Source organism: Siniperca chuatsi, linkage group LG15, assembly GCF_020085105.1.
Source record: "Siniperca chuatsi isolate FFG_IHB_CAS linkage group LG15, ASM2008510v1, whole genome shotgun sequence".
NCBI lineage: Eukaryota > Metazoa > Chordata > Actinopteri > Centrarchiformes > Sinipercidae > Siniperca > Siniperca chuatsi.
The window spans coordinates 27,311,929-27,332,461 of NC_058056.1; the positions used below are offsets into that span (position 1 = coordinate 27,311,929).

The following is a 20,533-nucleotide window of genomic DNA, read 5'->3' on the forward strand; positions in this document are numbered from 1 at the left end:
TGTTGTCAGGATGGACAGAACTTCATGCTGTAGTGCAATCATGCCACGCCATCAGGCAACTAAAAATGCCAATTGCCATCGTTGCTAATAACGAGTGTAATGGTAGCTCACCTAGAGCGAGTACCATTATCAAGGCTGAGTCCTTACCTGAACCCGGGCCCCTTGCTGCGTGTCATCCCCTGCCTTTCCTGTCTCTCTCTAGCTATCACTATCTCATTAAAGCAGAAATGCCAAAAAAAAATTTTAATAATGAGTGAAATTTACACACTGGATGATTTTTTTTTATCCACAACAGAGCTGCATTTTCCTGTTCTTCACTTTACTGTACAGCCTCAGCTTGCAGTAGCCCTTCAAAATACAACCAACACATGCAGTGCCTAAGTACATAAATACGTAAAATACATACAAATAAACATCACCCAAAAACCAGAAGCCAGGAATAAAATAAAATAATAATAAAATAAAATAATAAAATATTAGACCTAAAGTTGGTAAACCAACAAAACAAAGTAATCTTAAAGACTGTACGACTAAAACAATTTTGAAATATAACAGCATGAGGAACAAAGTCCTTTGCTTTTGTTCTAGGCAGCTCCTTTTTCTCAAGGATAAAAACTTCAACTTTTCCTTTAAAATGGTCATTTTGACTGTTCCTAATGACCTCTAAATACTACGATACCCATGAGCCTCAGCCTCTGTTGCTATGTAGAAGCCATAGATGCGACTCAGAGCTGTAATAAATTCCGAAGGCTTCAATTTTGTAATTGGCAACAAAACATTATGACAACTTACACAACAAACACATTAGAATTGATCCAAAACGGATCCCGAATCTAACAGTGAATGGATTATTTTATCCGGTTTCTACAAAGTGTTTCATTTTGCTTCAGCTCACCTTTAGTAGCGCAGAAGCAGATATTTTCTAACACAGTTGTTCATTGTTTGTACTGATGATTCAACCAGAAGAGATTGTCATCCATTCAAGCACTGAAGTCCTCCAGCTGTCAGTCACCTAACGCTGTATATGAGAAAATGAACAGGACGTTTACCGCCAGAACCGGGACACCTGAAATAACTTCAACCTGCATCTCTTATATTTGGATTATTTCAAAGACTGTAGAAAGCGTCGTGTGCCTTGCTAATGGGCACATCGGCAGCAGTTTTTGTCTTTACCCGGGCGTGGTGATTAATTCCAGGTCTGCGGTGGTGACAGCTGGCAGCGGCTCGTCAGGACGCTGAAATGTGACGATGTGACTTTGTTCCTCTGAAGAAACGAAGCGTCTCCTGTCGACCGAGCAGCGCGTCGACGCACTCAGCTCGTTCACACAAACAGAGAGCGGCGGAGGAGCAAACGGCATCTGCGCGTGTGGGTGTGTGTCTCGTCTCCTTGTAGTCCCTGATGACACACACACACACACATATTATCATCTCACACGCAAATTCAAAGTTATTGGAAGTGCATATGTGTGTGCATTAACATATGTATCAACTCCACTGAAACAGATTCCATTTTAGAAATTAAACAACAGCAACAGATGAGTCTCTCTCTCTCTCTCTCTCTCTCTCGTCGTCTCCGTGTGTGTTTCCGCCACAGTAACCAGACTGTGATTAAACTTCTATTACTGACAAAGAGACATTTGGACTCACAATGCCGTTTCACACACACACACACACACACACACACACACACACACACACACACATATCAAAGTTTGTGTGTGTCATCAGGGAACAGAGGAATTGTGGGTAGTGATAGAAAAGGACGCCAGTCAAGCAGACACTTTTAATCTCTCTTTCTCTCTCTCCCTGCTCTGCTTCATCCTCCATCTCTCTTGTACCCTATATGGCCAAAAGTACGTGGACGCCTCTGTTCATATACTTTAGTGTACTTTTGGCTTGAGGCAGCTTTTCATTGTTTGGGTTATTGGCCCGTTTTTTTGACCCGTCGCTAAGCTTTGCTCCCCTTAGTCACTGTTGCTACACTTTCCATTCCAGATCTGCATGACGGTGATGACGGTGGAGAGATTTACAGATTTACCATCGAAACTGACTGATTTTGTTGGCTGACATGACAACTGTCCTTGGCAGATTTTATCAGCTGTAGTTAGCTGACTAAAATAGCGTTGACAGTGTGAGCTGGTTGGAAACTTCGTCTCCAGTTTACAGCATACTCACCAGTGGACGATCCATGTAGAAGACATGGAAATAAAGAAATGGCACATTTCTTGTATTGCTTTGAAAAGATTCAAAATGTGTTACTTGGACAAGCAACACAAAGCTAATATTTACATCTTATTGTATGTATTTATTGTAAGTATTTCTTACAGTTCTTAAGTTTCTAATCCTCATGAGAAAAGGCTTTGAGGATGAGGACTAACCCTATGACTTTGGCAAACCTATCTCAGGTAAATTCAGAGCCGGGCCGAGTAGCTCCTTCCCTTCCATCATTGTCTCCTTTGCTTATTCTTACTCTGCCCTCTTTTTTCTCCTCTTTTCTTTCCCTTCCTCAGCCTTCCCTAATCTTCTGCACCCCTCTTTCCTTCCTACCACATTTTATCTTTCTCTTTCTTCAAGAGCTGCACGCATTAATTGATTAGTCGATAGACAGTCAATAGAAAATAAATCAGCAACCATTTTAATAATAGCTTAATCGTTTTAGTCATTTTTCAAGTAAAAATGATAAATATTTGGTTTCAGCTTCTCAAATGTTGGGATTCGATGCTCTTCTTTGGGGTGTATGATAGTGAACTGAATATCTTCGGGTTTTGGCCTGTTGGTCAAATAAAACAAGCTATGGAAATAAATCACCTTTGGCCTTTCACTATTTTCTGACATTTTATAGAGAAAATAATCAGCAGATCAATTGATGTCAATTATTGTTAGTTACAGCCCTACTTTCTTCCTCCTCTTTTTACCTCCTCTGCCTCCCCTCCACCTCCTCTCCTCCCACTCTTTCTTTATCTTTACCTCTCCAAACCTCTCTACATCAAGCTCTTTCACTATTTCTCCCTCCTTCCACCTCCCTCACTCACCTTTATTTATCCTCTCTAATCTTCTTTGCCTTCCCCTCCGTCATTCTTTCCTCCCTCTTTTTCTCAGTCCTTTTTCTTCTTTCATTTTGATTTATCTCTTTCATCCCTCTCTTTCTGATCTGAATTTTTAAGGTGATTTTTTTTCTTACTCCTCTGTTTGTCTCTTTCTTTCCGTCTTCGCCTCCCTCCCTCCATCCTTCCTTCCCTCCCCCCTCCCCCTCCCAACATGGCGTCTGAGTAGCATATTAACGGGCCTATCAGTGCAGGCGTCGGCATCTGCTGCTCTGACACAAATTGGGAATTAACTGGAATTGATGTCCTGTGCCTCGCCTCTGAACTGTCCTGGCCTTATGAAGAATTTATGACAGAGCATGCACGCATGCACACACACACACACGCGCGCACACACAAGCCGAACGATGAAGAAAATAAAGGGGTTGTAAATTAGCTTTCATCTTTTCTGTTGTGGATTTTGGCGGCAGCTTGTCGTTTTTCGCAGTTGTTCAAGGTCAAACTGTGTGTGAGGATAGATACAGTGTAAATTCATATATACAAGATAGATCTGATAGAACTGATAAGTCATACATTGCGAAACACTATAGAGAGAGTAACAGAGACAGAAACATGGACAGCAAACAAATGTGCTTTGTTTTATTTTGGTAAATTAACACATAAATGATCTTTTCGTCTGCGTATCCATCCTTTTCCCATCAATACTCTAAAACGCAGGAGTCAGGACCAGATAACCACTTCAACCTGCAGGGAAAAGAGGAGGAGGAGGAGGAGAGAGGGAAAACAAATTCTGGTTAATTGAGTCCCCTAAAAACAACACACCATCTCTCTCTTTGTTTCATTTGCTCTCCTCCTCTCTTTATCTCTCTTATTTGCTAATTTTGGTTTTCATTTTCAGTCTCTCCCACTGGATCTTTTTCATTTGCTCCTTCCATTCTCACATTTTTCTCTTTTACCGTCTCTCTGTTTCTCCCACTCCTCTTTTGTTCTTGCTTTTAATCTTTCACATTTTCTCTTTCCCCCTTCTCACTCCACTCAACTTTTTCTTTCTCCCTTTTTCTCTTCTCTATTTTCTTTGCAATTCTTTCCACCTCTGTCTCTTTTCCAGTTTCTTCTTTACTTTTTGTTGATTTTTCCAGGGAGAGTCTCTGTGCTGTTCTTAACGACACAACTTGTAGCCTTGCAATGAGAATCAATCTGCATTATTAGTCAAAGCTAAGTTGTAGATCAGATTTCATGAGAAATTCACTCATTAATACAAAAAACTCAATCAGATCAGCCTTTTACATGAGATCAACTGAAACACTGACAAATATCACACGATTAAAAACATAAAAACAAACCAAACAAGCCAAAACATGACTAAATATTCTATAGCAAATGACTGAAAACTGTGAAAGTATTAAAGGGACAGGAATCTGAAGCTTTGATGAGCTCCACACAGTTACATGCTGCTCAGCTCTGTCGGAAATAAACAGGCGTGCAATGTGAACTGTTCACCACAACCACCTGAAGAGAAAAGAAAATGTATTGTATTATCAGAAAAAAAATTAATGTTTTTGCTTCTTTGTCTTGAAATATATACTTTATGTCTTTGAAATGACATCCCTGACGATATCTTACATCCATCCTCATATATGTTCTGTCTCCATTTCTCTCTCTCTCTCCATCTCTTTCCTTCTCTGTTTCTCTTTGCCAAACTAACCAAAGAATCATAATCGCCGTCGCCTCTTGTGAACACACAGCTAACTGCACATTTCACCGGTCAGGGGGCCCTATAATCAGCCCTCTTCATCGTCTAATGGGCTGGTTTTACCTGCCAGAGTTCAGCTAAAGTAGTGTTTCCACTCAGGAGGGATAGTCGCTGCTATACCAACGACTCAATACCTTTTGTACAAACACATACATATGCAAATTAGCAACAGGGACCCATGCGGGGCTCGTTCAGGAGCAGATCTGTGTTCACAGACGCTCAAAGTTTCTCTTGTTATGGCCTCTTGTTAAATTCATAACAAGAACTGCAATATAACAGCTATCTGATGCTTTAAATTGTTCAAAACAATGCAATATGAACCCTAAGACTAGATATAGTGGTGCTGTAGGAGCTGAAGTTTGTAGAATGAACAGAAACTTTCCTTCTATCAAACCAAATATTGAGTAGGCAGATTACTAAAACACCTGGAAGCTGTAACCGTTTAAAAAAAATATTTACATGTCTCACTAAGATTTTCTAAAAACAGAATCATAGAAATAATTAAACCTCAGCTTCCAACAACTGATTGTTAAAGGGGGAGAAATCTGATTGGACACATAGTGATAAAAGAAAGTTGTGACTGAAAGGAATTTGGCAGCGCGGGGAAATGATACTGATGGAGAAGCTGGAAATTTCTGAATTAAGAACAAAGTGGTAGAAATGCACCAGCAGATGAAAAAAGAGACACGATAGTGAAAATCTTCCTCACTGAACTTTCACAAGCTTTACTTCAATAAGGAGAGAGGAAGATGAAATGAGATGTATTGAGAATTGAGCCTCTAACAGAGCAATTAGACTCCATTAGTGTGAGACCAATAAAATGCAAGACGATGAAATGAACTTCTGACATTTCATGGACTTTTTTTGTCTTACAAGAGTGCATACATCCATCGAATCCAACAAGACTGTCACCTTAAATATCCTGCTTTCCCCAAAAGTCAGTATTCTCTCTGGTAATCATTTATTTCAGAAATGAAGAATGAAGCCGTTTCTGAAATAACATACATTCAAACATCAGGCTTCAGCAGTGTCAGTTAGTCAAATCAAGTGGATATCTTCCAAATTTACAGTCTTTTCATATATAATTCCCCCTGTGTGTTTCCCCGGACGCTGTTTCTTGCTAAGCTGCGATGGAGGAAAAGTAAAACTAAGAGGAAGTTTCATACTAAAAAAGACAGTACTTTGGAAGATTCCCACTTGATTTGACTTACATATTAGATCACTACAACAAATCCCAAAACCGCTAAATCCACGCAGATTATTCCCACTTTTTGTGTTGCTAATAACGTTGCCCAGCAACTCGGCCCCAAGATCGTGATCGGCAAAGAACATCACAAGTTTGTTTGTTCTGTACTGATGAGCACTTTTCAGAAGAAAAAAAACTGAGTATACACAGACACACACACACAAACACACACTAACACACACTTGTCTAAATCCAAGTGGGGAATAGTCTCGCTCAGCGGCTTGCTGTGTCTTACTGTGTGATCAACAGGGGTTGGAAAATTACTCTGCAGAGCTTATTACACAAGCACACTTGGAGTCAGACTCTTGTTATTCGAAGTTGTTCCTATTTGAAACAGTGATTGCTCCTCACCAAACACTCTTTCAGTTTGTATTGTGTCTAAATGGTGTTTTGTTTTGGGTGTGAATATCGGCTCTGTAGGTGAAACTGCTAGAAGCTCTGAATTAGCAGCTGATCGGTTTGCACCTGGAAAAACACCAGTTATGTTCTCGAAGCTTTGTTCATCAACAACAGCAGCCTCGTTGACACAATAATAACAGTCTTCACAACAATGATGACAACAGCATTAGCAACATCAAGCTAATTCATATCTACAATAACAGCATTAGCAGCACTGTTGGAATCAATCATTATATAACAGAATGGGTAGGAGTAGGTGATATGGATACAATTTTCACACTACATGAAATTTTATATTGTGTTATTGATATGTATCATTATACAGTGCATGTTCTGAATATTCAGCTGAAAAACAGGTTATAGGTAAATGAACTTGACAGGAATATCATTCAAATATTAGAACGAGCAAAACCGACCAAACAACGACAGCATCGGCAACATCAGACAAATTAATAATCCCAATATCAGATTATTTGCACTTTCTTCTAATTTGTCACCAGAAATACTTAACTGTATCTGTGATCAACAGCGTCTTCTTACAGCAGGAAACACTTTAAACAATTGAAACCATAGCCACAAGAACATTGAAAAAAATCAAAATAAATTTGCCTTAAACATACAACATAGTAATGTCACCTTCATACAAGAAAAGATATATGTTATAATATTACCTAATAATCAGAAAATATGACTTGCTATATGTCGTAGCAACACAGCAAACAGTCTGGTAACAAACTCACTGAACCATAAACAAGATCTACTCAAGTCAAGTTATCACATCTTCAGCAGCGACAGTGACATAAATGAATAAATAAGTAAAATAATAATAAATAAGTCAGCTCAAAATCTAATGTTCACACTATCCTCCGGCAGTTTAGGAACGAGTACGTGACATCTCTTTTATTGATCTGCACATTTCTGAAGGTAAATGATTAATGGCCATGTATGTATTGATTAATATGTGACTTTGCATGATGGAATATTGACACATTAAAGAGTCCTCACACTAACTCTCTCCCCCCCCCCTTCTGTCGCCTTTCAGAAAATCCTCTCAGAGCATTCAGGGCCCAGTTCTTCCCAGCAGAACCAGTCAGCCAACATGAACTCTTTGCTGGTTGGTGGTCAAGGCGTTGCCATGGAAAACCCTCGCTCAGCCCTCTCCCCGCTGACCAACTCGCTCCTGGAGCAGCTGGAGGCTCGTATTAAAGAGCTGAAGGCGTGGCTGCGAGACACCGAGCTCCTTATCTTCAACTCCTGCCTCAGACAGGACAAAGACGCCTCAGAGCAGCTCCAGAGCTTCAAGGTAGGAAAAGCAGTGTTTCACTCAGCCTGGTGTGATGTTGGTAATGTCAGTGTATGTGGCGTTGCTTTCATATCAAGGCAGGAGCAGCAGAGATTATAAATACACAAAGTTTATAGAATAGGGTTATTAGACCCTTAGCAATCAGTAGCTCTTCAGTAGCCCAGAAAACTTTTAGGAATAATGTTTACATGCAACTATTTTGCATTACCAATTACATTTTAGGGATTATAGAGTGCCACCCAAAATGTTAAGATTTAAAGTTTCTGCAAAATGTTCACTGCCAATGTATTTTCAGTTAGTTATTCCTGCAACATCTGGATGAGGCAACTGAGCATGGTTATGGTTATGGTTAAATAAATGTAATAATGGTTAAGCTTTGGTTAAATTTCATCAGCTTAGCCCCTTGAATAAAGTTAGATGGTCATGGTCATAACACTGAACTGCTGAATTACATAAAACATAAACATGTCTGGGCAGCATTGTGTTTCCCCAAAGAACAATAGAACATACAGTAGTTGCATATGAATGTAATTTATGGGGCACTGAGTTTCCAATACAATCCAAACAATCTCAAATTCACCTCAACAGAATTTCAGATTAGTCTCCCATATTTATATATTTCCATATTGACTTCTAATTAATCCTCTAATAAAGCTTCACTTAAAGTTAGTCAACTTCAACACCTTCACTAAAACCTAATCAGTTCTCCAACAAAGAAGTTTTTGTTTTGTTAACTGAGAAGAAACCAGAAACCGCGTACACAGTCAGATATGAGTTTTCGGTCAGTAGACCGTCATCAGGTAAAGTTTTCCCTAATGTGTGTAGTATTTAAGATAAGGTAAGATAAAGGTTATTCATCTCACGCAGGTAAATCGGAGAGTCAGAGCAGCAAAGGGGAATACAGGAACAGATGCATTGTATAGATAAATAACCTTAAAAGACTAGAGTACTATATAAACATTATGAACATCTACTATATAGATAATGAAGGTAGTAACTACTTTATACACCACACATAAATACTAACTGCAAAGTGTTTTGAGACACAAATGATTACAAATAAAGTGAGAAGTAAGTAATTAAAGAGAATGTGTGTGTAAAAACATGAGGAGCTGCTTCAGGTGTATATTCGTACAGTGCCACTTAACTTTCTTCACTAACTTTTGCTATCAAATATGTGACAGAGCTTTGGCCAATCAACATTAAGCTTAAAAAAAAAACATGTTCGCTGTGTGTGTGTTGTTGTTGCTAAGTATAGTAATACATCGTCTTAATGAGGCCAGATGAAAGCAGGGCTGTTTTGAAGCGATGGATGTATAGAGGAAACAGCAGTTAGCCTTAAAAGCCACGGGACGCTAACAGGATATTAATCAGTCTACATCACACAGCGAACAGCTAGCTGCGCTGATTAGCCTAGCCCTGCCGTGTGACTGACAAGCAGAAACACACACACACACACATACACACATAGACACCTGTGCGTGTTGAAATAGAAATGCATACACACAGAAGTGCATTAATTCTTATATGTATATGTGACAAGCACACACAGATGCACAGAAATATGCAAATGAGTGACACATGCACACACACACACACAGAATACACACATAAATAAATTAATGCAGAAAAATATATATTGTCTGTAGTAACACACAAATGAAAACACACACTTCTACAGACACAAACAGAAGCTGATGAATTTAGTCACACAAACACAAAACTGATAGATATGATTTTATTGATTATTAAATCATTAAAATGGCTTCATCACAATATCAAAACCCCCATTTAAGTTGTTAAAACTCTAAAATCCAGCTGTAGAATAATGAGCGGTCCCATTTTTATTCTGTGTGTGTGTGTGTGTGTGTGTGTGTGTGTGTGTGTGTGTGCTCTTGTACATTAATTCTTGTGAGGACCAACTTTTAGACCTCGAGAGTGAGCACATTTTGGAAAAGTAAGGAACATTTTTGGAAGTGAGGACATTTTTAGAGTTTTTTGGGTTGGAGAGTGAAAATGGGGAAATGAGTATGGCATTTTTTCCGGACAGTTTGAGGCATGAACACCCAACCATTAAGCCTGTACACCGGCGGCGTGTTGGTGTGCATCATTACAGGTTGACGTGCAGCAGCTCATCAAGTTGCACCACTGTCCTGTTTCCCGGCGACGATGTACATCACCTCTTTAGCAAAGCAGCGATTTGATCACAGTCCCCCCCCGGAAAGGCACATCCCAGCTGCTGTACCTGGATCACGTCTTCTGTCTGAATGACATTTTAACGAGAGCTGATCAGTGCTTCTAAAGTCATCTTGTGGTTGGATATAATATTATATAGGTTGGTCCCCAAACTAACAGGTGTAATATTTTGGTCATAATGTTCTAATGGTTGGAGGAAATGAATATGTGAGACCAAAGGAAGTGTTGCAAGTGTGAATGTGAGACTCTAGCTGGAAGTGCAAACTTAATATGATGTATACATTTGTTTGGAATATTTAGCTTCCATCCATGCTATAAGATTGTTCATGTTTGACGAGGAACGCAAAAGATGAATAAAACCTTTAGTTACCAAAACCACAAAAATCACTGATGATATTTCTGTCTGAAGTCAATAAATATCATGGCAATCAGACAGAGACGAATTTATGAGAGTTAAGTTATAATTTGGTCAGTACTGATATGAACACAACACACATGCATCAGTGATCGCTTGCACAAACATCTTAGTACACACACACACACACACACACACAGGCTGCCTAAATGATGAAACTGTATAGAAACGAGACTTTATCTGAAGAAAGTGAGCCGAGCCGCTCTTACTTTTGATCCTTGTCACAGCTCTCAGTGGGAAGCCATTGATTTCTGGCAGAAAGAGGCCCTGAGCTTCTGGAGAAATGAAGATTGGAAATATTGATAGTAGTCATTTGTATGGAGGAGGAGGGGGGGGGGGGGTAAATGGAGAGAAGGGGCTCCATTTTAAGAGAAGTCAGCTCCATTTTAGCGATCATTTGTCTGTTTTTGGCGTTTGGACCCGTAAATGGGTTCGATTTCTGCACTGCAGCTTATTACTGTACGGCTGTATGAGAAAGCAGCAGGGATCGGCAGAGGTCGCAGGAGCACACACACACACACACACACATTTACAAAAATATATTTATAAAAACACACATACACGCACACACACAAATGTATGGAGCCATTTCAATAAGACACACTGCTGCATTAAGACCAGCGCTCATTTAAACATAAATATCTGTACGAAAATGTTAAAGGGTCATTTCATCCAAAAGACAAAAATAACCTTATAACTCACAATAACCTTCTCACTTTAGAGGTGACCAGCCACACAAATGGTTTGATTTGATTTGTCCAGGTTTTGAGATATTTGTCTGTGAGATTTCTGCCTCCACCCGAAGGTGAATGGAAGTTTGAAAGTCCGAAACTACTTTCTTCAGAACACATCGTCGCTATGAAAATTGTTCAAACACATTTTTATTCACCTCCATGGTGTTGGGGTGAAGGAGGAATGTCAGAAACAGAATTCTCAAAGCCTCCATGGCTGATAAAACTTGGGGTAAGGTAAAATATGTCTTTCACAAAACAAACCCAGCTCAAGGCTCACTTACAAGTTTTCTGTGTTGGATGAGAAGTCTTAAAGTGCTACGAATGAAATCATACAACATTTAACAGCTCTATCTCCATGACAACTGCACAAACTCTATTTGCTGATGCAGACCGTGTGAGAGATTTGAAAGCCCTGAACCTAAGAAGTATGGACCTTGGGTTAGGATTGTTTTGTCAGGAAAGAGAAAGTTTGACATCTTGTTTTGATCTTTGATGAACCAGTTTGATGTCCTATTAAAGAGTAACTTAACACCAGGCTAAAAAGCTGTATTTCACTGCCCTCTCACCCAGCCTATCAATGACGACGGGAGCTGCACCTGTCTGGCTCGTAATTGAATTAACGTTCCTTTAAGATACAGCGTCAGCCAGACGTTCCTCCAGCAGGCCCCGGGTCTCCGATGACTCTCTAATGTCGCGGAGACGCTCTGGGGGCTGGACACACCGAGAATTAATAGACTGAGCCTGTGACACACACACACACATTCACACACTCTTAAGCACAGGGGAAGCAGGCACATACACAAATACACGCCTGCTGTGTGTACGAGTGTGGAGACTGTGGGATGACTTTGTGATCATGCAAAAACAAAATGTAAAAATATTTTTTTCTCCTGTGACCTTCCATAAAAAATGGAGCTGATAACATTATATTAACGCCTTTCTTTCTTTCTTGGAAATGGAAAGGGATGTTCATGTTCAACGGCTCTGTTCCTTCAGTCAGATGGACACACACTGTTGGGAGGCGACCTCTCGCTTTCGAGACGCACACACAAACAGAGATGCTAGCATAGATAGTGGATATCAGTGTGAGCGTTTAGCTCGTTCTTCTGAAGTGAAGCTCCTCTCTCTCTCTATCTGTCTCTATGTCTCTATCCATCTCTCTTTGCTTTATCTATCTGTCTCAATTCTCTTTCTTGCTTGTTATTTCTCTCCCTTGTTCCATGTATCTGTCTCTTTCTCTGTATCTGTCGTCCTTGTTGCATCTCTTTCTTTCTCTCTCTCTTGTTATCTGTTCAGCTGCTCCCTCCCTCCCCTGCTGTTGACAGTAGATGAACCCGTCCTCCCCTACTGTTTGTTACCCTCGGCCGCCTCATCACCCAGACCCCTTCAGTCATGCTCTTTGCCCTCTGGGCATCATTTGTATCACATGCCCCCCTCCCTCAGTCGTTTCTATTTTCAGCTCTTCTTCCTCCTGCCGCTTGTAAGATTTCACCTCCCCGCAGTTTGTAGCATGAACCTGCCCTTCCTCGGCCATTCATGACTCACTACCCCGCCCACCTTCTATTGTTCATATTCCCATCGCACCTCCCTCCTAAAACATGACCTCATTTTGTATTCATCGATTCTCAGTAACCAGTGACAAATCACACGAACTCATAAAAAAAAAGTATTATTATAATTCATGACATGTTTGGCTGTTTGATAGAAAATTCCTGTTGGTAAACTGTGAAATCAACAACTTTACAAGTTGACAGGGACCACCCGAGCACACCTCGCACTTCCCCCAATGTTTGTAACTTGTGAATCTTTGTTTTGAACCACTCCTCATACGCACCTTCCCCTTCGATATTTGCGCGGTAATATCGGCAAATAGTCCTGCCGTCACTGCCAGGCAGGAAGAATCCAAACTCTTCTCCTGTCTGGTCGCTCGGTGGTGGAATGAGTTATGAGAACTTGTCCCTCTCTGTCTTCAAAAATCACTTGAAGACCTGCCTCTTCCAAGAGTACTTACTCATCTAATATGCTCTTTCTTTCTCTCTGTATCTCTTGATCCTTCTCTTTCTCTCTCAAAAAAAATTGCGATGCACTTATATGTTCCTTCATGCAGCTGCAAGCCTTGTGGCACTTGTGTCAAGTGAATGTGAAACTGAGTGTTGAGGCACTTATTCCCGTTGGCTTCTCCTTGATCTTCTGTGGCTTGGATTGTTCCTCATTTGTACTTTGCTTTGGACAAAAGCATCTGCCAAATGAGTAAATGTAAATGTCTTCTCTTCCCATCTTGATTTGTTGATATGCAAGCCCACCTGCCCCCCTTTGTTTACCCCACCCCCCTCACATGTATTTATACCTTATTTTGACATCAGTAAAGTAGATTAAACAGGAATGAAATGACAATTACATACAAGGCTGGATTACCAGCTGGGCAAAGTAGGCAACTGCCCAAGACTCCAGACCCTCAGGGGTCTCAGTAGGGGCACACAGTTTATTTTTGCCCCAGGGCCCCCGAGTGGCTTAATTAAGCCCTGACACTTCGTGGCAGTCACATGAAGGTTTGTTGCCGGCACAAAACACTGGCAGCACACCTATACACTACTGCCAGGACAAAGATTTGGCTAATGCAGACTGCTTTGTAATGTATTTTTGCAAAGGATGAGGACTGTGGATTTTGTCCTCCATCTCTCACAGTCTACGAAAGTAACGTTTTACAGCCAGTATGGAAAGGATTGATGATTACATCGAACAATAATTCTTTCAAGATAAATATTAAGTGTGAGAGTGTCTGAACCTGCCCTCGTATTGTTCATCATTTCATGCTGTAATCCAGTCAGCTGTCACTTTGTGAACATTTGGATCCGAGACAAGACTGTTGGTTTCCAAAGCTCTAAAACTGCCATCACATGATGTTGCTCACAGGGAGATCTACAGGTAGGACACCGTGTTGTGTGAGCAACCAAAGACTTTACCATGCTTCTCTAATGATCATCGTTATTCGTCTCGGACAGCCCAAATTAACACTGTGTACGGGCCTTTAGTTTCAGAACAGAATTACAAATTTCTTGTAGAATTTCACTGATCCATTTGCTTCTCTTCACTTTTATATGTCAGAAGTCTGTGAGAAACTTTCCGAATCATTTGTGTAGTTCATTACAGCATTTCGTTTTTGTTCACGTGAATGTATCCAGCAGATGTGTACACTGACATCACTATAATCCACAAACTACATCCTGTCCTAACTATGATCCCCCCAGCATCTCTCAGGCAGCTAATAGTCGGTGACAGCGAGGCTCTGATATCGATACCTGCTGCATGATGAGGATTAAAGATCCACGACTCCCTGCCAAGAACACACTGCTGTGTGTGTGTTTGTGTGCGCCTTTTGATTATGTCTGTGTGTTTCTTAGTTGTACTTCTGTTTGTGTTTATTCCTTGGTTTCTTGTGTGCGTGTGTGTGTGTGTGTGTGTGTGTGTGTGCGCGCTCGTTGGTGTTCTTGAAGAGGTGTTTTCTCGTTAAGAGTTGCTCGTTAGGGGTTGAAGGCGAGCAAACAGGTGAGACGTTGCCACGGTAACGGCATCAACAAACAGATCAGACTTTCATCTTCATCTACTCGGGAGGAGAAGAAAACACTCGGCTCTTTCATCTGCTAAAGGAGCAGAGACAGAGAGAGAATCAAAACACAGAAAGCCCTGAAAAAAGAGAGAAAGCAGAGAGAGCAGCAAAGAGTGACAAGGAGAGAGAGAAGAAAGAGTGGTCAGGAGAGATGACAGAAAGAGGAGAAGATTGGAGGATGGGAGAAAGAGAAAGATGGCAATATAAAAGAAGAAAACACTTAATCTGCTAAAAATGAGGAAGAAACAAACTGAAAGAGATGGAGAGAATGATGGAGATAGAGAAGAAGAAGCTAGTAAGGAAAAAGAGATGGCATGAGAGAAGAAAAGAGGGATGATTACAGATAAAGAAGTGAACAGAGAGGTCAGGAAAAAGCAAGAGAGACAAGTTGAGTCCTTCAGGGCCATTTTTAACTTGATGATATTGTACTTTCAATCGACTTCACTCAATGTCAACTCATGCTCCTACATTATACTGCTCACAGTGAACGCTTAGCACAGGCCTACATTAGTCAGCATAAAAACGTAACCTGAATCACAGCTTTGCTTCGACAGTTTCCTATTTTGTATAACGTCCTATAGTATTGTGTCTAATATCCATGGAGAGGATGTCAATGTGGATCTGTTGTGGCAGAAAGGTTCGGACAGGAGTTTTTACAGCTATTACATCTCCGTTATGAACAAAATACTACTTCAGATGCAGTTTTCAACCAACAACAGCATTTTCAGGTGTATAGCTCCTGCAAAATGTTGCTGAAATAGGTGCAAAATAACAGTTTTACAGAAGCCCTGAGAGGCAAGTGAGAAAAGAAAAATTCTGGTGAACAATTTTTTAAGTGTGATCTAAAATGTTTTCTGTCCTATGTTTGACTTAAGAACAAGAAAAAAAAAAAGGTTTTGCCAGGATAATTTTTCTAAATGGCTCTTTAGGTGATTTTTTTTTTGTCAGTGTTTGTTGTTGTAATACTCATTTCGGCCACACGGGGCTGAAGTGCACCACTTCAGATTAGCGTAGATTAAAATACATTTCTAGCCAAAAGAAAGACATGACAGTAATGTTACATAACTTGGTAACATGGAGAAATTAAAACTCACCTGGAAGAATTTTTTCTCAAATTTGTCTTTTTTCTTGTGAAATTCTGTATACCTGCAGCCAGTAAAATTGCTTCAAATGAAATAATCTAAGAGGGAAAAATCAATAGGTTTTGGCCAGAAACGCAAAATAATAATTATATAGCTATCATAGGCTATTTGTACAGTTATTATCTTTAACTTGCTATGGTTTATCTCTGCCACATCACTCCCTGTCACATCCACAACGCAATACTGCTTTTGTACCAAAGTAGGTCATGAGTACATACGGTCATCTCGAGTACGTCATAGTTGATCTGCATGTCATCACTGTCCTGTGAAAACCATATATTTCCAAAACATTTCACAAGATAAGAATCCTGTTTTCAGCTTTGTAACAAAACATTTTTTTCAGACAATCCAATAGGTTTTTAAATGGTTTATTTAGCCAAAGAAGTAGAATAATGTTCTCAACCCGTAAAGGAACAGTTAATCCAACAAAACAACAAATTTGGCTATAAATAGTATTCACTGCACAGCTAGATGTCTATTCTTCTTATTACTGCAACCTAGCTAACAAACAAAACCATTGAGGGTTTTAGATTTTCTACAGAGGAGGAAGGGGAGATAAAAGGCCTAACATGCATTATAATATCCAGATGTTTGACCGACTCTGAGCCTTACCTTGATTTCAGTCGTGATACCCATGATAGAACGCTAAGAACGGCCCTGGAGACACCAGTAAGGAGAGAGAGACAAATTGAGACAGAAGAGAAAATCACTTTCATCTGCTAAAACAGCAGGAAAAGACAGAGAGACAAAACAAGGGATAGAGACAGGGTGAAAGATGGAGATAGAGAAGATAGCAGTAAAGGTAGAGAGAGAAAAGAGAAAGAGCAGGAACGACTGAAAACTGATAGGCCTACAGAGAAAGATTGAGAGAGTGATCAGGAGGAAAAAACGAGAGAGAGAGATGGAGAGCGAGAGGAGGGAGACAGAGAGACAAAAAGAGATTGAGAGCAAGGAAAGAAAGAACAGCCTGTAAAGTGAGATGCAGAAAGAAAGGAAGAAAAAGACGGATGAGAGAAAGAGGTGAAAAGACGAATATACAGAGAAATGCAGACAGACAGAAGGAGATTGGATTTTATTGATAGCAGCGTTTTAACTCGCCGCGGCGTGTTCGCTCTGCTGCATTAGTGAGAACAGTAAATGCTTTCACTCACAAAGACTTCATATATCCTCCATTTGTTTACTGCTGCTGAATATTTTAAGAGTAAAGCTTTCATCCCTAAAATGTCGCCGTGTGTCGAGCGGGCAAAAGGACTTCAGCTAATAACTTACAATAATCAATAAGACCTGTTGACGTCAGCAGTAATCCATTTTGAGTTCCACATAAAGGCCACTGAGCTTTTTGTTACAGAGGTAGATTTTCAAACAAACGTTTGCTTTAATCAAACAACTAAACTGATATTTTTGAAGAACTTTCCGTTAACCCTTCAAACCCTGAAGGCTGATTTTGCTCAGTTTTCACTGCTTTTATTTACAGCCTTAATGGCAGAGTTAGAAAATGTCTCAGAGGCATGCCATATACTGTTATTTTCAGAATGAATGAAGGAATACCATCAGTTGGATAGTACTATACATGTTTAGACAGTTTTTATGAAAAAAAAGTCAAGACATGTTTTGAGTTTTGGCACTACTACTACTTCCCATCATGCCTTGGGTGATGTTAACAGGAACTGTAGTTGAGCGTGAAAGTTTATCCCCTGGAAATACTAGTTTGACAAAAGAAATCATCCACCTACTAGCTTTTCTGTGGGCTTTCAAACACACCTCATGGTCTTCACCAGCAGATTGAGTTTACCATCCGCTTTAGCATAAGAAGTCAGACTGCATCAGCTACTACCAGTTCCTGTTTGCACTGTGACCATGGATGTACAGACACAATCACTGGATTAAAATGAAGAAAACTTCTGAATTTGGTGATTGTGGGGTATAATGTTATAAGGAGAGTCTTTTTCTGTGATTTCTAAATGGTTGTAATGCGTTTAACCCTTGATGGACATCAGAGAAACTGCTATCATGAGTATGTTGTGCTGAAGTCACCAGTGTGTATGATGTCTGTTCATTCCTGGTTTTACTGAGGTATAACGAGGAGAATGATTTTTGACCCAAAATGCGTCAGCCAGGTGCTAAGGGTTAATCTCTGATACTATTTTTACAAGAACGTGTCACTTTCTTTTAATGCTAATTGTTTATTTTCTTACCGCCTTTCTCTTATATGAGCACTATAAGATCACATGACTATGCTACCTCTGACCTCTGACCTTATCATGAGTCACTCCAGAGAAATCCAAAAATGAAAACATAAATTTCTCACTTTGGAGTCAAGCTCTCAATTTGTCAAAGTACTAAATTGATATTTTAATGCATCTAGGTTGCCAGGTTTTGCCATAAATGTCACAAACACAGCAGTAAAGTGAGTGGGAGAGGTACATCTTATTTTATTGGCTTCCATTTTCAGTGAATTGCTCTAAAAGCCCTTAACGAATCCCGCTGACTTTCAGACCCCATTTATATGCAATGCTAAATACTGAAGAGCAGGAGACAGATGGATTCTGGGTCAGTGGAGGCAGGGCATCAAGTTTCATTCCATAATGTTGTGTGACCCATTTGAAGAAGTCCTATAAAATTATACATAGCACATTTTTTAAAGAAGAGATGTCACTGAAAACATTTTGTTCACTTATTCAGCTCTGGGTTATAATTCCATCCCAAGATAGATACAATATGTATATATGGACAGATGTTAGATTAAGAAATATCATGATGCTTACAAATAATAGAAAAAAGACTCTCCTTAACTTCAGATCTTGACAAATAATCATCATGTTTAGACGTTTTCTTTAGTATCAATCCAAGAGATTGTCTGTTTCCATGGTTACAGCAGAAACAGGAACTGCTGGTAGCTAATGCAACTTGACTTTTCATGATGCAGATTCACCAAAATGTAAATAAATGCAGGTAAATACAGGCTCAAAGTGTAGCCCACACCCAACTCACTGACTCCATGGCAACATTATACTTCTTGTTTGCATCAGCCAAAGCATGATGGGAGCTGTAGTGCTAAAACTCAAAGCATGTCAACATTGTTCTCATATTCTTGACACTCTCCTCTATTTATTCATATACAGATATTTGTGGTGTGTTTAATAAAAACTGCTGATGATGGCAAAACACTCACCACAAAAAAAAAAATACATTTGTGTAAAACTTATTTTTCATCAGAAAGGATGAACATGTATAATACAACACACATGCAAATTGATGGCATTTCTTAGTAGCCCCACACATTCTCAACACTATAGGGCACAACAGGTTAAAGGATTACTAATAATTTGAAAATGTAACACAGCAAACAGCAGCAGCTAATCACAATTGTACTGTGTCAGGAAAATTGATGTTTGCCAAAGATCCCTGATGTTTTATCCCTTTGACTTCATTTTGTGCCCTTCACTGGAATTTTACTGACACCGAAAACTGAAAACTTCAAAACAAGATTTAAAATCTTAGGGGAGAGGTTGTAGATTTGGTGTTTACTGTTCCTCCACTCCATGTGAAGGACCCCTTGGACCACAGTTTGGGAATCCCTAGCCTTGAGGTTGGAGGACAAGATTGTGAGTGAAAGATTTATACTTCCAAACCCTGAAGGAAGTGGTCTCTGAACACTCCTCCTGCTCGCTGTCAATTTTCAAGGTGCTCTTGAACAATCCTCCGAGGCAGAATGTCGTTGTACTTTTGCATTTTTATAAATTCAGCTGGACAGATAGAAGAAATTAAACTGGAACAAAGAAATTAAGAAGTAACAGGAGATAGTAAGTAAAGGAGAGCAGAGAAGATGATAAAATGGATGAGAGAGGGTGTGAAACAGTGCAGGAAGAAAGACAGAAATGTCAGAAGAAGACAGAGAAGGAGAGAAAAGAGGGAGAGATGGGGAAGTGCATGCAAACGACAAAGTTTGGCTCGCTGTAGGCGGTATTAGCAGCAGCAGAGGGAATATGTGTGGGAACAAATTGTCGACAGGAATTCATTAGGCTCGTTGCGCGATAACGAGTGCTTGTGGTTTTAATTGACTTAATCAACAAATAGAATTAATCAGAGATTTCTAATTAATGGTAATTGATTGAAATATCCACTGGGTCACCGTGCAAGCAGCCAAAATTCTCCTTATCCTTCACTCTCTCTCCCTGTCTCTCTTTATTTCTGTCTCTCCTCACTTTACAGTTTGTCATTGTCCTCTTTACTTCTCATCCTTTCTCTCAGTTGTTTTTCTTTCTATGTCTTACTGTTTCTTAATATCTGTTTCTCTCTAAGTCATTTCTTTCTTATTCTTCATTTTATATTCTCTTTCTGTCTTCTTTCTTCCTCTTGGTCACTCTTTCACTGTCTTTGGCTCTCTCCATTGCTGCCTTTCTCTTTCTGATGCTCTATTTTTCTCCTTTTCTTTTCCTCTTGGTCCTGTCTTCCTTTCTTTCTTTTACATTTTTGTCTTTCCCTCACTTTTAACTTGTTTAACTTGCATATGTTTCAACACCATTGAATCGTTTTAATTCAGTACCAGAACTCTCTCTCTCTCTGTCTCACTCTCATTTTAAAGTGCTTTACTGTTTAAAAACACTTACATAGCAACCACACTAACAACCTCCACTCTCCTCTATCCTCTCCTCCCTCCCTCCCCTTCTCTCTCCATCCCTCCCTCCATCCCT

General features: G+C 39.8%; 1 protein-coding gene across 8 annotated transcripts in view; it reads left to right on the top strand.

Annotated features, from left to right (window-relative positions):
* The window catches only part of akap6 (A kinase (PRKA) anchor protein 6), a 225,277-nt gene that overhangs the window by 174,147 nt on the left and 30,597 nt on the right, over positions 1-20,533 (top strand). For all 8 annotated transcript variants that reach the window (XR_006374663.1, XM_044167634.1, XM_044167639.1 and 5 more), the window contains one exon: positions 7,485-7,745. Coding sequence is in view for 7 of the 8 variants with exons in the window: in XM_044167634.1 (XP_044023569.1) it covers positions 7,485-7,745 (261 nt within the window). In the remaining variant the exon portion in view is untranslated. The remainder of the gene's footprint in view (positions 1-7,484; positions 7,746-20,533) is intronic.